Source organism: Thermobia domestica, chromosome 6 (genome assembly GCF_964235325.1).
Source record: "Thermobia domestica chromosome 6, izTheDome1.hap1.1, whole genome shotgun sequence".
Taxonomy (NCBI): domain Eukaryota; kingdom Metazoa; phylum Arthropoda; class Insecta; order Zygentoma; family Lepismatidae; genus Thermobia; species Thermobia domestica.
This window is the reverse complement of record NC_137459.1, coordinates 125,362,946-125,384,437: the sequence shown is the minus strand read 5'-3', so window position 1 is coordinate 125,384,437 and position 21,492 is coordinate 125,362,946. Positions and strand designations below refer to the sequence as shown.

The following is a 21,492-nucleotide window of genomic DNA, read 5'->3' as shown; positions in this document are numbered from 1 at the left end:
AAAGACAGACAGACAAGTCCGGGCCGAACGAAGAAGAACGGTGGCATAACCGTTAATTCTTAAGAATCAGTGTTACACAGAGTGAGAAATACCCTGTTATAATAGGATTACTGGTACTGAAAAACAAAACTGATGCCACCAAAGTGAATAGCAATATCTGAAAATTCCAAAATAGTGTATTTAGTCAAATGACCACGGAGAAATGCAATCTGAAACTAAACGGTCCCTCCAGTGGTCTGCCCTTATTTCTTTCAAATGAAAGTTACATGAGAAAGCAGTATTATTAATTCAGTTCTGATATTTTAAAGAAATATTGGCGTTGGTTGCCTGATATTTCAGAAAGAAAATTATGTTGTTACGTAAGATAAAGTGGAGTTTGTTAGATTTATTTCAAATTTTTGATTTATTATAATTTTTTACTATTTTTAGATAATTAATTTATGCTCCACTCCATCAGGTGGATTATAAATTCAAATCCGACTGCAACTTGAAGAGTATGAAGCATCTGTATAACAACAGCTTTCTACTTCATGACTCAGTTGTAGGTATCGTATACTATCGGACCAAGAAATTATGAAATAATGAATAAAGATACGACGAAAAAGTTAAAGTGCTCCTTCGTGACTAAGCGGTTAGCGTACGCGCCTTTGGTGTGGAAAACCCTCGTTTGATTCCCGGCGGGAGCTCATGTGGTTGGGATTCCAAGTTAATCAGTAGGACGACGTCTCATATAGCCTCACTGCTGAAAGCGACGATAAGCTCAAACTCAAGAAAGGTTAGAGTGAAAATAGAAAGCTATAGGAAGAAAAGACTGAAGGGAGAGTTCTTAATATCTTAATATACTGCATATAGAAAATGGATGATGATAGAAACCTAAAGTAATGATAGAAATATTTTAAGCTGTCAAATAATCGTTATCAAAGTATAGGAAGATATTAGCTATTCGTCAATTATTTAACGTCATAAGTAATATTTTAGGATTTAGATTTCTTTGTTTTCGGCATCTAAGGCCATTTAACCCGTAACGTATGAAGGATGACGTCCCTCGGCGAGCACACTATTCGAGGAAAGCGAAGGAAGAAAGGATTGGGGAAGGAAGGAAGCGGCCTGGGACCTGAATGTTAAGATCCATCCAGGCATTTGCCTGGTGTGAATGAGGAAAACCCAGGAAAACCTGGGATGGCCTGAAAAAACTTTCTACATTTTTTCGACTAAGGGCCCCGACCGGGAATCGAACCCGGGACCGCTCGCACCGAAGGCGAGAGCGTTAGCGACTACGCTGCCCGGGGCCACAGAAGTAATATTAAGTTGTATAAAATAATAATAATAATAATAATAATAATAATAATAAGAAGAAGAAGAAGAAGAAGAAGAAGAAGGAGGAGGAGGAGGAGGAGGAGGAAAAACTTTTGTCATATGTATTTGAGTGATTCACAAAAGGTCGATTATATATCATTCGATATAGAACTGAATGTATCGACTTTTCTTGTGATCAAAAATGTTATGATTCTTTTCTTCTACATTTATCTTACTTTTGATTTAAAAGCAGTATGTAGAGTTCAAAAGGCAACAAAGTTAGTGTTTTTATTTTTCAACACTGGAATGTTTTATTATTTTGCTACTAAAATTTTATATCAAAATAATATTTTATATAGGAACTGTTTGTTTCTACGAAACTACAGCTACTTAAATTTGCGCATGCGAGAAGACATCAATACAGTTTATACAAGAGACTTCCTCATGAAATTATTAGTTTTAGAAGTGCTCCTGCATAGTGCTAACACATAATCATTCGTTTCAATATTTTTTTTTTTAATCTTTTTCCGACTGTGCATATGCGCATGCGTGGCTGAATGTAACAGCACTGGTTGGCAGCGCAGCAGCGGTTGCAGAATTTGAAGCTTCATTTTGAAAACGCCTTTGAAGGTAAGTTAGTTTACTAAAGTTAATTTTAGAGCATTTATAATATGTTTATTTGTTATTTTGGTTAATAGTTTAACTTTAAATCTAGATCCCTTTATTTCTTCCTTCATATACGTATATATATCTTTGCGAGTGTGTGTGTGTGTGTAGAGAGGAGAGGTGTATTGCAGGGGAGGGTTGAGTTGTGTAGGAGCATCTTTCTTTCTGTTTTTGCTTTCGTACTTACAATTTAACCTTATTCAAGTGAATACAGTTACTTAGCCTTCTGCATATACAGTTTCTCACAAAATGTCTTACAACTTTCCTAATTTTTTGAGTGGGCACGGTGGCTCAGTGGTAGAGTATTTACTTCTGCTGTGTGGGGTTCCTGATTCGATCTCCGCCGAAGAAAGCTTGCGGTGGACGACATCGTGTCCGTAGGTTTTCTCTGCGTACTCCCGTTTTCTCCCACTTTCGCATTCCACCAATTCTTCCATCATCATTCACTTCCCTTAATCATAGTCTCCCTTAGCCTAAAGAGGATAACTGTGGGACGTTAAACTCAAACATTTCATTTCCTCATTTTTTTTAAATTTTTAACCCTGTAAGTATTTTCTTAGTAAACTTTTCTAGTATTGGCTATTGCCTACGATAATTTCCTTTATATTTGAGATTTACTCACAGTATAAAACATTTAGATGAACCAGGCCCTTACAGGCCCAGGAGGCTAGGCGGAGATAGGCGTCCAGACGGGGGTTAAATGAAACTTTGAATAAAGAGAGGAGGTCACAAAAAGAGAAAAATGTGGAAAACGTGTGAGGCAACTAATATTGTTGTGAACAGTCATGGCGGGAACCAGCATTCATAAAGCTTTTCAAGCGTTTCATTAAAATTTTGTTGTGTCTCACGTCCCCTACAAAGTAAGAATGCTCCATGCCACCCTCAGAGTCATGTCGGTGTAAACAAAAACAATAGTGAAATCTAACACGATTGACGCTTCCTATAGCGGAATATAAAAGGCATGACATAGGGTGAACAACCGTCCCGCAAAAGCGAGATTGTTCCATTTTTTTTTTTTTTTCACTACCATTCCCGGTGTCCCGAAAAACTTTCCCGGGAAGCCAAACTTTCCCGTATTTACATACATTGGGTACAAAAAACTTTCCAATCTAAAATTTCCTAATTTATATTATTATTTTCTAAGCTATGTGATTATATTGGAATATGTCTAATTACTGAGTAACGTCATTACAACGTTTGCGATATTGGATGTGGTGGCTGCACTGTTTTCCCTCCTACGCCCACCCCCTCCAAGACTCCCACTCCGCAGAGGACAGTGCAAGGGGCTGAAAGTCTTATGAAAAACAAACTGTTTTTACTCTGTTTCGGGCGGTGGAAGACTGAGGCGCTGTCATCAGTACAGTACAGTGTTTCCGTGATTTAACTAAGATGTAACATACTGCCATTTACGAAAGAGGAACAAAAGTATAGGACTAGAAATGTGAAAGTAAAAAGAGAACTAGTTCTAAGTGAAATAATGTTTAAAAGTAAGACAAAACAAATAAAGGGAGTTGGAATCCGATGCTGAGAGTAGTTCGTTATAAATTCTGCCGGTGACAGAGTTTGTTGATTGAGAGATATTGATAAATGTTTCATATATTTTTGTAGTTTTCAAAGTTTCATTTTTTGTTAGTTGCTGATAGTTGCTTGTTATTTAATTAATTCCACAATCTTTTCAATAGGTTTTAAAACGAGAAATTGTAAATTTGCCCCTTTTTGTGAGAGATACAGACAGAGAGAGAGAGAGAGAACAGAGAGGCAAACATATATGTTTAGGGGAGCAACCTATCCAAAAATAAAAGGTTGTCCCATTTTTTCTAGTTGACGATTTGGTCACCCTAGCCTGACAATACAAGTCTTAGCTTCTTGGCCCAGGAAAAATAACAATTTGAAATCCAACAGAAAGAGATCACTTTCATGATTTATGATATCACGGCGATTTAAGGGATTTTCATTTCGATTATCACAAGGCAATAGATGATATTGCGGCTAATTCCACCTAGCTGTCTAGAATGCTTAAGTTAAAATTCTGTTTGTTTTACTCTCATACATATTGTTAAATAACATATATCCTGATTTTATATTGTTACCTTTATGACATAATGTATGGTGTGGCTACTAAAGAATAGTGTGTTGTTTTTATTGTGGGAAAACAGTGGGCAGTTGGGGTAATGGTGACTGGTGAGATTGATAATTCGGGGCCACCACAATATGTCAGCTGCCGAGGCGAACCAGTAATCAGTCCGACCCTGTACACGAATATTCCTAAAAGCCCTAATGAAGTTAAAGTTTTCCTATATTTAAAAAAAAAAATACTCTTGGAGCAGGCAAACCATCACATTAAGATAGATGATGAACTCAATGGAAGACAATGGTAAGTTACATTTAAAAAAAACTTTCTAATAAACTGGAAATGAAAGTTTAACATTCCAATGCAATGCAGTGACACACAACAAACTAACGTCCCCTTCCATCTGTATATACAACTTCGAACTTAAACTACCCACATACTATTCTGTGGTTTGATCCCAACCCATTTCACGTAATAACTTAATTTCATTACCATTGTGTTTCTCCGATCCGCTCAAGTGTAATGTGTACTAAGCAATTATATTTAGTTAAATGAAGAGAATTATTCTATTGTGTGGTGTTCGTTACAGTTTTTTTTCTTTCAAAATGGATTAATAGTTGGAATATTTTCTCTTTGCACTAGAAGTTGAACAATACTTTGTTAGAAGTGTGGCTTCCATGTATTGTTTAACATACGCTTAATCCTGAAGAACGAAATCAGAATTCATTAGGTTTCATAATTTATTATTTTGACCTGTCAACTTTCATTAAATGCTCCAGGCGTAAGCATACGGGAGCCTATAGTTTCACTCTGGGGGCGTGTGTTTGTGTGTGTGTATGTAGTTGTGTGTGTGTGTGTGTGTGGTATGTGTATGCGTATATGATATTTTATTTCTTGGAAATTACTCACCGGATCCTGATAAATAGATCATTGCCAAACAAATAAAAAAATGCTATATTTGGTAAGTGGTTCGAACAGGAATAGGCTAGGATAGGCTCGACTCACCTTCCATCTGCCACCTTACTTCTCGGTAACTATTGTCCAGATCTGAACTAAATTTGGCGAACAAATAGCTCATGGTTAAATCAATAATAATACAAAAATCCTATATTCGGTGGCCCGGCTTGGCTAGGGACAGGCTCTGCTTGCCTTGCATTTGGTACTATTTCTTGGTAATTACTGGCCGAATCTGAACAAAATTAGATGGACAAGTAGCCTATCCCCTAGCAACTTGATTGCTATATTTATTTGGTGGCCAGGTGTGGCCCGGAAAAAACTCGACTCGACAACAGAAACAGTGTTTCACAGCTTTGCATGCTTTGAAGCTTCTGAATTTGTTTCATCTCGGTTGATTATTATTATTATTATTATTATTATTATTATTATTATTATTATTATTATTATTATTATTATTATTATTATTATTATTATTATTATTATTATTATTTAAAATGACTTAGAAGTTTTTACATTCCAAAACTCGGGGGAATGCAAAGTCTGCATGATGTAATATTTGCCACATTTCTTCAGCAGGTTTATGTCTAAAACCACTCCACATTTGATCCTGTTTAGATGATTTATATATATACATATATGAAAAAATCCGTCGTGTCTATATCGTTAGTGTACGTGGGTTCAATTCCTGGCAGAGGCTCATGTGGTTCATATTCCACGTTAAGCTGCAAGCTATGTCTACATGTCACATAGCCTCGCTGGTGAAACGGACCCTTAACCTTAATGAAATACACTCCCCCACACACATTCATATACTGCATATATACATATATATACACACTAGCATCAAGTACCCGCTTCGCTGGGTTAAAGTAAGAAAAATATGTTTCGTTAGTCAGTCACTTTTTACTATTATTAAAGCGCTGCTTGATATTGGTTATTTTCGATGATTTTTATATATCCCCTCTCCTCCCCATGTTGCGGGCCATGGCATCGAAAGTGTCATTGTTCATCTCAGCGACTCCGAAAAGCATGAATTCGACACTGATATTGCTAATTTTGATTATATATATATATATATATACTATGTGATCAAAAGTATCCGGACACCCCCAAAAACATACGTTTTTCATATTAGGTGCATTGTGCTGCCACTTACTGCCAGGTACTCATTATCAGCGATCTCAGTAGTCATTAGACATCGTGAAAAATCAGAATGGGGCGCTCCGCGGAACTCACAGACTTCGAACGTGGTCAGGTGATTGGGTGTTACTTGTGTCAGAAGTCTGTACGCGAGATTTCCATACTCCTAAACATTCCTAGGTCCACTGTCTGATGTGATAGTGAGGTGGAAACGTTAAGGGACACGTACAGCACAAAAACGTACAGGCCGACCTCGTCTGTTGACTAACAGTGACCGCCGACAGTTGAAGAGGGTCGTAAAGTGTAATAGGCAGACATCTATCCAGACCATCACACAGGAGTTCCAAACTGCATCAGGATCCACTCCAAGTACTATGACAGTTAGGCGTGAGGTGAGAAAACTTGGATTTCATGGTCGAGCGGCTGCTCATAAGCCACATATCACGCAGGTAAATGCCAAACGACGCCTTGCTTGGTGTAAGGAGCGTAAACATTGGACGATTTAACAGTGAAAAAACATTGTGTGGAGTGACGAATCATGGTACACAATGTGTCGATCCGATGGCAGGGTGTGGGTATGAAGAATGTCCGGTGAACGTCATCTGACAGCGTGTGTAGTGCCAACAGTAAAATTCGGAGGTGGTGGTGTTATGGTGTGATAGTGCTTTTCTTGGAGGGGGCTTGCACCCCTTGTTGTTTTGCGTGGCACTCTCACAGTGCAGACCTACACTGATATTTTAAGCACCTTCTTGCTTCCCACTGTTGAAGAGCAATTCGAGGATGGCGATTGCATCTTTCAACACGATCGAGCATCTGTTCATACTGCACGGCTTGTGGCGGAGTGGTTACACGACCATAACATCCCTGTAATGAACTGGGCTGCACAGAGTCCTGACTTGAATCCTATAGAACACCTTTGGGATGTTTTGGAACACCGACTTCGTGCCAGGCCTCAACGAGCTACATCGATACATCTCCTCAGTTCAGCAATCCGTGAAAAATGGGCTGCCATTCCCCAAGAAACCTTCCAGCATCTGATTGAAAGTATGCCTGCGAGACTGGAAGCTGTCATCGAGGCTAAGGGTAGGCCAACACCATATTGAATTCCAGCAGTACCGATGGAGGACGCGATGAACTTGTAAGTCGTTTTCAGCCAGGTGTCCGGATACTTTTGATCACATAGTATATATATATATATATATATATATCCTCCCCTCGCACAATTTTTGCGGTTCTCAATTTGGATTTAAATGGCATCAGAAGTGTCACTGTTCTTCTCAGCGACGACGTCAAAAACTATAGATTCGACACTAATATCGGTCATTTTCGATCATTTGTAAATGAATTTCTCCTCCTTTAAGTTATATCGTCAAAGTGATATGACAAAAATCATCTCATTTTCGAACTTAATCTAGGTTGAAAATTTGATCGAGATCGGTCCGGTGGTTCAAGAGTTATTAAGTTTTATTTATTATATATGTCTCCCCCTCCTATCTCCTCCCCCAGGTTCTATCGTCAAAGTAAATAGATGAATACCATTCCAGGCCCGAACCTCATCTATGTTGAAAATTTGATCGAGATCGGTCAGGTAGTTCAAGAGTGAAGTCACATAGATAGTCACTTTCATTTTTATTTTTTTACGTATATATCTCCCCCCCCCCCCACGTTGCACCGTCAAAGTTAAATAATAAAAATTATTCCAAGCGCGAACGCCATCTGTGTTGAAAATTTGATCGAGATCGGTTGGGTGGTTCAAGAGTTATTAAGTTTTATTTATTTTTATATATTTGTCCCCTCCCCTCCTCCTCCCCCTCCCCTAAGGTCTACCGTCAAAGTAATAGGATAAAAACCACCCCAGGTCCGAACTTCATCCATATTAAAACTTTTATTAAGATCGGTTCTGTGGTAAAAGCGTAATGAAGTCACAAAGACGGTCACTTTTATTTTTATTCTTTTTACATATATCTCCCCCCCCCCTTCTCTAGGTTCCACCGTAAACGTGAAATAATGAAAGGAAGTGGAGGGTCCCATATATTCCATTAGAACGGATGGATCAGATTTATGACAAATGGAACAGCATCCCATCAAGTAACAAAAAGCAGTTGACATATTTTGAACAGAATTAAGATGGCAAAGGAGTTTTTGTGTGTTGTACGTGTTTGCATAAGTACAGTAGAGACTGAATGTAGTGGATAAAAGGAAATTAAATAAAATCATTACATCTGCAGCTTGATGACCCACAATCATGACCTGTATGCTAAAGGAGACAGATATTAATAATACGTAATGATTTTGGATAGGGATGGGCACGAGTAGAGTCAAAGGTAATTTCCTCGAATCGAGTTTCGAACCGAGTCACTGTTTTTGAGATCGAGTTTCAAGTTGAGTCGAGTTTGATAAACTCCTCGCTCGTTCAGTTCGTTTTAACTCGTTTTGAAATTATTGCCTGATTGGACTGGAGAGCGAAAGCCATGAGAAATGTAAGCAGTAGAGTGGAATACTTTTAGTGTCGTTCACGAGACGGGACAGTGCTCACATCTCGTCTCTTCTCGATAACGAGACGATACTGGATTTTTATAACGAGACGGCATCAAATGTCGTGAGCACCAAAATAATTACATATATGCTCTAGTTCTTACCATCAAGGCTGAGAACTGCACGGTCGAATTTTTTTAGCCCAAGCAGAAGCCCAACCCGTGTAGTGATGTCAATCGGGTCGGGTCGGTTCAATTGAGCGAGCAGCTCGAGCGGGCTCGGTTGGGATGAGCCACCTACTCGGCTCAAGTGAGCCATCGGCTCGAGCAGACTCGATTCGACTCGAGTTAACTGAGCCGATGGATCGAGCCGGCTCGGTTGAGTGAGCTGTTGTTTCGGTTCACTTCTCTCTTCGGCTCGATAATGAATGAGCTATGAGCCGAGGCGCTCAAGCCGTTGACAACCCTAATCCCGGGCCGAGCAGTTTTGAACGTTATTAACATGTTTTGGCTCGATGCCGAATACTTACTCCTCCAGAACTCAAACCCAGAACTTCGTGAACGTAGTTGCTTCCTAAGACTTCACGACTACCAAAATCGGCAGTCAACTAGTTTTTAGTATTCAGATGCTAACCGCCTATCTTTCATGTTTATACACGGAGTTTTTTTATAATAATAATTTATAGTAGTAGTAGTAGTAGTAGTAGCATTGATAATAATTATATTGTCTATGTAGGATACTTGAAGAGAATAGGACCTACTTCAAACTACACACAGAATTTGGCCCGATTTGGCCCGACTCGATTCGAAACTCGATCCGAATTCGAGTCGAGGTGGAGGAACTTTTTCGAGTCGAGTTCAAAGATGTTTGTTTCGAGTCGAGTCGAGTTTCAAAGAATCCTCGCCCGAACTCGCTCGTGCCCATCCATAATTTTGGTAGAATTGATCCCATGAGGGTTTGGGAGAAAATGAGTATATTCGCAAAAAAAAAAAAAAAAAAGACAATAAGAACAATAGATACAATGTTCTTCATTACAAACTCACTTGGTCGCAGATCTAAATTGGGTCCCCTTGCCATAAGGTGCACACTACCACTGAGTTACCTGTACCCCTTTTGCCATAGATTGTTTACAACGTATGGGAGGTTATGACACGTAAAGGCAACAATGCTGGTTATGTAACAAACAGAGGGAAAAGTGAGGAGGTATATATCTCGAGAAGAGTTGGAAATCTTATCCTCCTAAATTTGATTGAAACAAATTAACATTTCACAATGTTGCCTCTTGTAACCTCTAGGAATCGAATCCGGGATTCCTTGTTTACAATGCGGCGCATGATGATATTCATCCGTCGTGGTTGGCCAATGTGAGCGCACCCCTCACTTCCAGTTTTCAATCTACTTGCAATTTATTTTCGCTGTCCCTGTGATAGAGGTCTGCACGGGCCGGAATTTTTATCCCGGGTGTGTCCCGCCCATGAATTTTTAATGTTAGGCCCGACCTGAGTCCCAAATCCATTTTGTCCTTTAGAGCCGAGCCCGGCTCGAGTCGGTGTGGTAATCAAATGAGCCCAAAATAAGCCAGAATTACAGAAACTTAATAATTAACGCAAAATTGTATTATTATTTACTGCAATTAGAGATTTAATTTTGGAGTTGTGCGTTAAAATTTCTCCAGAAAGAACAGTCAGATTAATATTGAAGTGCAGTATGTTTACATAGTCCCGAAAAGGCCAGTAAAATATGATTGCATATTTAAAAATTTACACGCCAAGCCCGGCCCGAGCCCGAAATGATATATGCTTTGTACCTAGGTAGACCCGAGTCCGTGTAGACCTCTACGCTGTGATAATCTTATATGTTCATACATCAAAGATGGAAGGAGGAGGTGAAAGGAGGGGGATACATTCAGTGTAGATTGTTCTTAGACATGTCCGTGTGCTCCTCATTCATTCAATGACACTCTCACCATTATGACTGCCTAGCAATACCATGTGTCCTATTTCCTATTACTACCTACAACGTGACCCACGTGGCCAAGAAACTTTCCATATTGGTCATTGCCATGAGCAGCAATATTCCAGAAGTGCCCACGGGCTTTCTTGCGATTCTCCCATTGCCTAGCATATTTTTATTCCCCCAACTCTTTTCATATTTCATTAATTATCCGCCAATTTTAGGCTAGAATGGAACACCGTGAAATGTTAATTTGTTTCAGACAAATCTAGGAGGATAAGTTTTACCAACTCTTCTCGAGATATCTACCTTCTCAACACGACTTTTCCCTGTTTTCTACATAACCAGTATTGCTGTTTTATGTGTCATCAGCTCCCATACGTTGTAAACAATTTATGGCAACAGGAGTACATGGTAACTCAGTGCTAGTGTGCACCTTATGGCAAGGGGTCCCACCTTAGATCTGGGATAATGTGAGTTTGTGATAAAGAACATTTTATATATTGTTCTTATTTTCGTTTTTTTTTTTTTTTTTTTTTTTGCGAGGATACTCCCATTTTGGCGTAAATTCTCGTCTGACCAATTCTTCCAAAATCGTTAGGTATTTTTAATGTCTGTCTCCTTTAGCATACAGGTCATGATTGTGGGTCATCAACCTGCAGATGTAATGATTTTATTTAATTTCATTTTAGCCACTACATTCAGTCCCTACTGTACATATGCAACCACGTACCACACACCAAAAATCCTTTGCCATCTTAATTCTGCTCAAAATATCGATGGTCTGTCAACTGCTTTTTGTTACTTGATGGAACGCTGTTTCATCTGTCATGAATCAGATCCATCTGTTCTAATGGAATATATGGGATCCCACTTCCAGTGGGGAACTTCCTTGCACCGCCACTGAACGATTCAGAATCATGTATTTTTGGATAAAGTAGATTACATGACTAAGACAAAAGCATGCCGCTTTTGCTCGATAGCCAATAGTTAAGGAGATATTCACCCCCCAAAGTTCATTTTTCCACGGGTTTGGACAGTCCTAGCTCTGAAACTATGCACTTTTGGCCACGGGTCCATATGAACTTTTTTCTTATATTGATGTGAGGAATCATCTGTTTCAGTTTGTCGGTCTAGTTCATTAACATCCTGTATATATACAGAGTGTTTCAAAACAACATCGACAACGTTTGAGAGGTGATTTCTGACACCAAGATAAGACAAAAAGGATAGACCAACCTAGGTACAGAAATCCGTCATTTCGGAGTTATGGGCCGCCGGAAACATGAAGAAATGGAATTCAGAGGTCCGTGGCTCCAAAACAATGGGACCTACCGTAATCGGGTGAATTCTTCACTTAGGGACTAGTATGTGCCCTATCCAAAAATACAGGTTTCAGAATCCTGCGGTACTCACGCAACAATTTTTATACAGGGATTTTGGCTACGGGCATATAACTTGAAATACTCACCAACTGACCGGATTGTTTACAATATTTTGAAGGATTCGAGATTCTTTGTCTCACAATATACTTAAACTTATAACATGTCCTTCTTTCGAACTGAAGAGTCATCCTTCACAATTTGTGCACTCATTTAATAATCACAATGTTTAATAAAGGCTTTCAAGAAATTTTCCAGACTAGAAAACAACACCTTATACGTACGAAAGAAAAAGAAAGAAACGCTACAACAAATATTTTATATAAGCCTCCTGTGCCATCTTGGGAATATATACAAGGCAAGGTTGAAAAGATTCTGATATTAACAAAGCAGTGTGTACTAGCTGGCATTAACAAGAACATTTTCATTAAATGTTTACGACAATGATGAAGATATTATTATTTATTTTATGAAACTTTATTCCAAAGCTCAAAATGATGTAAAATAGCAAGTTAACAGAAGTTTGAAAAAAGAACTTCACGGAAGATCTTGAATCTTCGCTGAGATCATTAAAAAGATATCGACTTTTTTCTGTTTTCTAGTTTCCTTTTCTTTTCTATCTGTCTTTCTTTCTTTCTTTTTTTTATATTTCAAAGATATATAGATTCAAAGTATTATTTTCCTAATATGTGCATGCACTTAGTTAATTTTGTAGTGCAATGTGTGATCACTTTTTTCTTTTTTTTTTTACTTTCGAGCTGCAAAAAGAAACAAGACAGTAAGGTGATCGTGAAAAACGATACGAAATGTGGTGTTAATGAACTATACCGAAAAACTTTAAGAGGTGGTTTCTCACATCAAAATAAGAGAAAATTTTCATATGGACCCATGGCGAAAAGTGCATAGTTTCATAGCTAGGGCTGTCCAAAATCGCGAAAAAGCCAAACTTCAAGAGGCCCTATTTTGAATTCTAGAGACTGTGGATGGTGGTCCTTATCAGCGTAAAGGAAGTCACGCATACGAAATCCAAAAATCCATATTTCATTAATGTTCAATGGGTGTACGGATTATTCTCTACGGGGTGAAATCCTCAGACACGCCATCAACCGAATTTTGAGATATGCTCTGACTTTATGATTGGTCCAAAGTAGACAAACGATAAGCCTTGATAGCAATGAACACAGAATCCTTTAGCGCGATGTCGGAAGTGTTAAGGAACATCAGTAGCACGGTCTCTCGTACTCTGGAAGACGCATGGTGAGATATTTTCTTTCACGCTTATAAGTGAAGAAAACGTGAAATATACCCACACCCATCCACATATCACCACACGTTATTGCGAACACAAAGAATCATGGAGCTGCCGGTTCCTAGCACTTCCGCCTTCCCTCCGAAGCATTGGATGTCCATTTTTGTCAAGGTTTACCTCCTGCATACTTTGGACCCTTCTTGAAATCCGGGTATATCTGAAAACTCTATTCAAAACATTTCTGAGAATTACACCCTGTAGGGAATAACCTTTACATCTGTTGACAATTGATGAAATATGCGCTTTTGGATTGTGTATACTTGGCTTCCTTTACGCTGATAAGGACCACCATCCACAGTCTCTCGAATTCGAAATAGGGCCATCTTTATTTTATTGGGTACCGATCGATCGAATCTTGCGTATCAGTTGGTGTCTTATTTATCGTATTACTTGAAAAGTTTCACTCATTGTTAATGTCAACGACCAATATTCCTATCTACACGAAAATGCGTTTGAGCTCTTTCGTGGCTAAGCGGTTAGCGCAATCTCCTTTGGCGTGGGAGACACGGGTTCAATTCCCGGCGGGAGCTCATGTGTTTCGGATTCCACGTTAATCAATATGTCCCGTTTCATATAGTCTCCCTGCTAAAAGGAACGTTAAACTCAAAATCAACTCAGCTCAACGAAAATGCGTGAGTCTGTGGCAATTTGAAGCCCATGCTTTATGTGCGCATGCTCCTAGATACGACTCTTTGTGTGGAGGTCATTAGTAGGTTCGTTGATCTGAAGTTCAGGGCCTTTCTTCAGCATTCAATTCGTAGAACCATACTTTATTTACCAATAATAATAATAATAATAATAATAATAATAATAATAATAATAATAATAATAATAATAATAATAATAATAATAATAATAATAATAATAATAATAATTCGGAATTCCCTGACATTACAGCACCGAACTATGTTCTACCAAACGACTCTCAGCTGAGTGATGTATGGTCAGCACAAAGGCTTCAAAGCAATTTTTACTGGATTTCTAAGCCAACCAGACTGCATTTAGTTGAGTTTTGTGTGGTCCTCACATGAACCCAAACGCTATTGTTACTCAGTTTGAAGGCCTACTAGAATGGTTTTAGTTCAGTGGTGTGTGATTGGAAAAGCAACCCAAATGCAGTTGTTACTAAACTCCTAATCCTACCAGACAGCTTTCAGGTGAGTAACGTGTAGTCAACATATCAACCTTAAAGCAATTTCTACCGGGTTTTCTAGGCCTACCAAACGGCTTTTTGGTGTCAGCACATTGTTACTCCCTTTGCACATCTAGTGTAAGACTTCTCTTGCACACCTAAGGTAGTTGGGGAAGACATGAAAATCGTCGAAAACGGCCGATGTTAGTGTCGAATCCATAGTATTTGATGGTTGCTCAGATAAATAGTGACACTTTCTTTGCCGTTTATGTCCGATTTAAGCCTTCATTTTTACCCAAGGGTATGAAATAGTGTCATTTAAAAATATCAAAAACGACCGTTATTAGTGTCAAATCATTAGTTTTCAACGTCGCTAGGTTAATTGTTGTCACTCCTGAGTCCGTTTAGCCCCTATTACCACTCTCGGTGAAGAAGAATTGTGTCATGTAAAAATAATTGAAAATAACTGATGTTAGTGTCGAATCCATAGTTTTTGGGGTCGCTGGAATGAATAGCGACGCTTCCATTGCCGTTTATGTCAAAGTTCACTCCGTTTGCAGAGGGTGGGGTGCTGGAGATGAAAAATAAAATGTTATAAATGACTGAGATTGTGTCGAATTGTTAGTTTTCCGGGTCGAGAAAACGTCTGATCCGTTTGAAATGACTTTTGGAAGATAATCAGTACTCACTTCAAGCTGTGTTATTTATTCACATCAATTTGATTAAAGGCATATTTTGTGGTGGTATGGTGTTTCAATATTTACTTTAAAAGTGTCGTATCTTCTGTATTTTTTCATTAAAGTTTCATTGAAATAAATATTCTAAGGAGAAGGGGATTCAAATATTTCTCATAAATCCATTCTCCCCGTGCGAAGAACGCGCATTTCAGTTATTATTGAATAAAAGTATGATTCTTTGTATGTAATAGCTAAATAAGCTATGGTTGAGTATAAATCAAAAGTGATATTGTATTATGAATTAATAAAACGCATAACTTTAACGTCATACATCATCCTTTCTCTATTTCAGGTTACTCCCGCTTGAATATGAAGGCTCAGAGAAAAACCGGCAATCCTGGCATATTCACTACTGTGACAGCTACTAATGGTACTCTTATGACATATTACTGGATGGCCATCTCAGTTGTTCTAGTATGCAGTGTTGCTGTCGTACACAACGAAATGTTTGGATTATTCGCTGCTAGTGAGACCATCTTGCAGATGAACGTTTCCGATACTCTCTGCTCCAAAATCATCTATTTCGACAATGAAACAGGGGAAATAGAAGTTCGTGATGGCATTGAAAAGAAGATTGTAGATTTGTGTGAAGATTGGTGTGCTTTCATGTGGGTATTGTCTTCGATTCATTTTTTGGTCCATCTATTTGTACCAAATGTCATATGGGAAATATTTGACGACGGCATGATAGAGATATTTATTCGTCGCATCAATAAGGCTGTTCCTTCCAACAATAAGCTTACTTATGTTGCAAACATGGTTGTAGGTAATATGCATAAATTCCGACTCAACACAGTCAAGTTTGTGGCTTGTAACATTTACAATCTAGGTATTGCTGCGGTGTACTCTTTTATATCGTGTGTTCTTCACGCATATCATGATCATACATTCACTATTGAGAACATGCTTAATTTCAAGAGTATCGAACTAGAGGCAATCTCCTACTTCCTGTGGTATTGTTCTATTACCCTAATCATAATTAGCGGCTTTAATATATTACTTAGTGTGATATTGTCTAATTCCACTTACGTTCGTGGACTATATATTGGTTCCCTCTTTAATTCCGAGAATGTTAAAGCTATGCATGATCTTGCTAAAATAATGTCGTATGACGAGATGGTTTTCCTGCTTAAGCTGCTTGAATATATCAATCTGATGTGGCACGAGGAATTCATTTCCAAAGTGGCAGCTATCCTAACTAATTCCCAAGGAGACAGTTTGGCTTATGAAAAAAGTATGGTCCTTCGTAAACCAATTCTTTATAAGCCAATTGGGTTTGGTATGGAAGGTACTTTCGAGTGATATTAAGATATAATTCGTGGGCTAACTCGCTACTTTCTTACATAAAAGTGTTAAAGATGGCTATGGAAGGTGAAGGGGTCAAAGATGTACAGAACAGCTTTATATGGTAATTATCTAGGATTTTTCAATGTAAATGAACATCAAGAGTAATGGAAGTAACTGGGTTCACTAATTATAAAGGTTAAATGGTCTTTAAAAGAGGCGGAGTTTTGCGATCAAACGGCTAACGATTATTTGGTAGATATGACCAAAGCTAAGGCGCAAAAAAAAATGGTAATGAAGAACTGTTGCTCATATTTTTAAGATATTCAACTTATAATTCGACTTTGTAAATTATTAGTATTTATGTTCTCGTGTGTGTAAATACTATAACTTTTTTGGAGAAAAGCTATTACATCCATTTATTTAAGAAATATTACATTTTAATTGCATTTTTTTTACTTGCGTTAAAAATACAAATCGCTCAGCAAAGCAACAATTATTTAAAAATAATAAACGTGTGACAGTTTCGCCAACTAACTGAATATATTGGATTCATCATACACTGTAAAAACAAGAAAGAGTTGCATCTAAATATAACAGGAGCCCAGAAAATGGTTCTCAACTCTGATTGGCTGATCAAAACAGATTCAGCCAATCATAACAAAAGTTAACAAAAATGAAACCAAACATCGCAAATCCATTTCCCTCCCTGATCTAGTGGAAAACTAAGCTACAAATTAAGTCTTTCCAATAACTTGCGCCATTGTTCGTCAATTTTAAATCCTGTGTTCCAATTCATAATACAGTTTTTTTTTCTTTTTCTTTAATGAATCTGACCTCCTTCCACTTTCTTATTAACACCCTTTGTTCCCGTGCTAGCACTTCAATCTCACACTAATTAATATTATGTCCTGTGTCTCTCACGTGTTTAAAATTGGCATTTCTTTCTTTTTTCATCATCTTTGTGTTGTTTTAACTGTTCTTTTATTTTTCTCCGTTTTTATAGTGTCTAATGAAGCCAATATCTTCAGTTAATTTGGGAAACTGTCACATATTTATTATTTTTTAAATAAGCGTTGTTTTGCTGAGCGATTAGTATTTTTAGTGTAAGTTATTTAAGATTGCAAAGGTAGTATGAATCAATTAGTTAACTGTGATTAAAAAAACACTTCTGTTTCGATTGGTGAATAAAAAGAGTGTCCTGGTCTCTACTGAATGAAATATATATTTGTGTCTTATGATATAGTGATATGTTAACATATAAATTTAATTGACGTTCAGTTTTGATTTGATACAACGTACCACAAAAGTACAGTAATCTTAAAAGAAAATAATCCGATATTTTGAAATAAATTGGGATTGTTAGTTATGGAGGTAGGTGATGAAAAAAATACATGGTTAATGTACTCACTTTCGTTAATTCAGTTTATGCAGCTGTAATGCTTGATATTGTAATGTGAATAGTGGATCAAGTTGACTCGCTTGTATTTTGTCCTGGGTTTGGTCGTAATTCTTTTTTCTTATTATTATTGTTTGCGCACTTGCTATAATTCAATATATATTGTATTGTTATGCACTTCTACACTTATGCAAATATGTAAAATGCACATTATAAAATAAATTGTTCAAGTAGCAATAATTTCTTTTGTACTTTCATAAAAACAAATAATATTTGGTAAACAATTCACCCAAATGTTGGTTTCTTAGTAGCTCAAGTTGTTTAATTCTAGAGATAATTACGTCATAGCAACACAGCCGGAGGATGGGCAGCGGAGCCGTGGCCCCAGGCGCTGATAAAAAGAGGGCGCCTAACAAGCAAGAAGAAAGAAAAAGTGTTTTAAATGAGTAAATAATGCGTCGCCGAGATAAAGTGTTGGCTCCCTATTAAATCAATATTGATGTCGGTTAGCAAAGAAACAGATTTGTTAGAAATTTGCTTGCTTGCTCCGCTGGCAACCTGAACGTTTCAGTAAGTGTCAATAACACATTTTTATTTTTTTATTTAAAGAAAGTTATTATATGATTAGTTGATGACGATGTGATATACAATGTGCCAAGTAATAACTTACAGTGTACGCAGGAGCGTTTTCAAAATCAGAAACGATCAAAGTCTGAAATACGTGTTCGGCCTTTTCATTGTAATGAGTTTGCTTAGTTAATCACGCTTTTCTACACAATCGGATTAATCACGACGGTGAAAATAAGGGTATAAAATTAAAGGAGTGAAAAGAAAAAAATGAAATGAAATATTTAAGTTTTACGTCCCACAGATATGCCGGTTAGGCTAAAGGAAACGGTGATTATGAGAAATGAAGTGGTGGAAAGAAGAAAGTGTGAGGAAAAGGGAGAACCCCGAAAAAACCCACGAGCACGGTGTTTGTCCACCACAAAGTCCACACGGCGCGAGCTGGGATCGAACCAGGTACCCCAAGCACCGGAAGTGAACGCTCTACCACTGACCCACTGCGTATGAGTGTGTATATGTGCGTATATTTAGCTATATATTCGTATTAGTATTGTTTCGTTGTATATTATAAACAGACATATAAACTTAAATTCTCAGATGTATATAAAAATATCGATTTGTGTTAGTGAGTTTTGTGATGCTTTTTAATGCTACAAAACAAATCTTTTTACTTGTTTCGTTTCAACATTGGCTATTAAATAGACCTACTGTGTTGAAGAATGAGAAGAAAGCTTAGGTACTAGTAGGTTCAAAACAGGGCCTCTTCTGAATATTTCTTAAGTGCAAGCAAACAATATTTAGGCGCCTCAACCTAAATAATAATGAAAGAGTAGAGAGTTGTAATGGACAAAAATTCTTCAAATAATTGTTACTGTTGCAAATTTCTTCAATATCGAAGCATAGTTCTTGTAAAGTCAGGTGTAAATTTCCAACTCGATAAATTTCTTGTATAGCTATCTTGAAGAATTAATAGATCTAAGTAGTGTTTAGTAGTTTCCATTGGTTCAGATGAGTAAGGCCATGGTTTTTGCTCCTCCATTGGTTATGACCCGAGTAGTCTAAATCATATCATTAACTTTAAGAGCTTTCTGAGCATACATAAAAGCAATTGAAAAAAAAGTAATAAATTTCCTGCTACCACTTGTTGAAATCGAGGCAAACAAGCTCGCCGAGAATAGACCCGAAACGCACACGTAGAAGGCAAGTACATTGTTTATTCACCATTTGACAACATTACTTTAGTATAAGCAGTGATCGGAAAGCTACTTTCCAAAAGTAGCTGCAGTACAGCTACAGCTACACGATGAAAATTGTAGCTCGCTACAGCTATTAGCTAGTTTTTCAGAAAAGTAGCTGAGCTACGGCTATTATTAAAATGAACAGCTCTCTCTACAGCTATTCGCTACTTAAGCTCTTGTCATAAATACAGTTTACTTGGCATCATGCATAGTGATGTCAACCGGTTCGGCTTGGCTCGATTTAATTGAGCCAACAGCTCGAGCCTGCTCGATTGGAATGAGCCACCGACTCGTTTCTGCTCGGCTGAATTCGGTTCAACTCGGGTGAGCCACCGGTTCGGTTGCGGTGAGACATCAGCTCGGTTCTGCTCAGCTCAGGCGAACCATCGGCTCGAAGTGGGTCGGTAGGGGTGAGCTATCGGCTCGGCTCGGTTCGGCCCAACTAAGCAGAGGGTTCGAGCCGGCTCGGTTAGGTGAGCTGTTGGCTCGGCTCACTTATCGTATTTTATCTATATCTCAGCCTATATAGTACTTACTTGAAGCTATTTGGAAAATTTTTCATCGTAACATTTTCTCTCACAAATATTCATATTTAAAACACAAACTTCATTTTCCATGTAGGCGCCCTCTTCATCTGTTCTCCTGCGAGCGCATAGTTCGCAAAATTCAAGATCCGGCTCTAGTTCAAAATTCGTTGCAGATATTCAGTAGCGTAGCTAGATTTTGAGGGAGAACAATTTTCTTCTTGTTCACCTCAACCATAGGTTGGTGGGCAATAAACGGATAATTGAAGCTAACAATATATATAGGGTATATACCGAATTTAGGTATAGGGTCCATCTATGCAAAGCGATCGAGAAAAAAGCAAAATTGCCGCTCGACCTTTTCAAAAACTCTATTTTTTCATGAATGTTTAACCTATATCAGGGTACTTTGAAACCACAATTAATTATATTTTTCCAACATCCCATGGCGACACAGCGGCTTCCGCCATTTCGCTTTTTTCTTATTTTAGGCGTTTATGTTGTTTTGAATATTTGAATATTTGAATTCTTTTCTCTAGTTGTGACACTGTCTTATCACAACCACAGCAGCATTGGTGAAGAATGCCGCTATCAGTAGAAGGCGAGGAAAGTCAAAATGCACACTTGAAAAAAAAAAGTCAGTAAGTACTCCTTGCTCTTACAGCTTTCTATATCAGTGATATTTAATCATGTTTATTCTTGTTTTAACTGTCAACTCATGCAGAAGACTGTTGTCCTTTCGTTTGATCTACATTCCCAAGTCAGTGAACACTTACTCGTTGTAAATACTAACTACGGAATGTAGATCAAACGAAACGACAACAGTCTCTTGCATGAGTTGACAGTTAAAACAAGAATAAACATGATTTGGGGATAAAAAATCACATAAAAACGTTGTTCTGAGCGAGAATCGAACTCACCACCTCTGACTCCACAGTCCGGTACACTAAACGTATGGCCACAGAGTACGATACTGGGAGCATATTTTCAAATAGTTTTGCCGCCCCATTTTCTGTGTGTGTCGATTCAAGTGCCATCCGTGAAGGCACTCTTTACAATTTTTGGTCAAATCACTGTCACTTTTTCTGGAGAATCCAAATGTGCAATAAAAAATGGGAATTCCCATTTATAACTTTAAAGTTACCCCTTAGCCTCGAAAGTGGTGGGGGTAGGGGGTTGCGTTTGGTATCATTTGATAGTTTTTTTTTCGAAATTATTTAACACGTATTATTTTTGTTTTGCTGATCTGCATATTTCGCGAGATATCGAACCATTCCGGGACTTTCTCCACTCCCTATACACACACACACACACACACACACACATATATATATATATATATATATATATATATATATATAT

At 37.9% G+C, this 21,492-nt stretch overlaps 1 protein-coding gene across 1 annotated transcript; it reads left to right on the top strand.

Annotated features, from left to right (window-relative positions):
* The first annotated feature begins 1,779 nt into the window (after positions 1-1,779).
* LOC145687720 (uncharacterized) lies at positions 1,780-18,000 on the top strand. The gene is made up of 2 exons (XM_081761174.1): positions 1,780-1,926; positions 15,411-18,000. Exon 2 carries the CDS (start codon positions 15,428-15,430, stop codon positions 16,418-16,420), a length of 993 nt encoding a protein of 330 aa, XP_081617300.1. The 5' UTR covers positions 1,780-1,926; positions 15,411-15,427; the 3' UTR covers positions 16,421-18,000.
* Positions 18,001-21,492: the final 3,492 nt, after the last annotated feature.

Bases quoted from the DNA above. Each gene is read 5' to 3' on its own strand.
- LOC145687720 (XM_081761174.1), top strand. From the start codon at position 15,428: ATGAAGGCTCAGAGAAAAACCGGCAATCCTGGCATATTCACTACTGTG.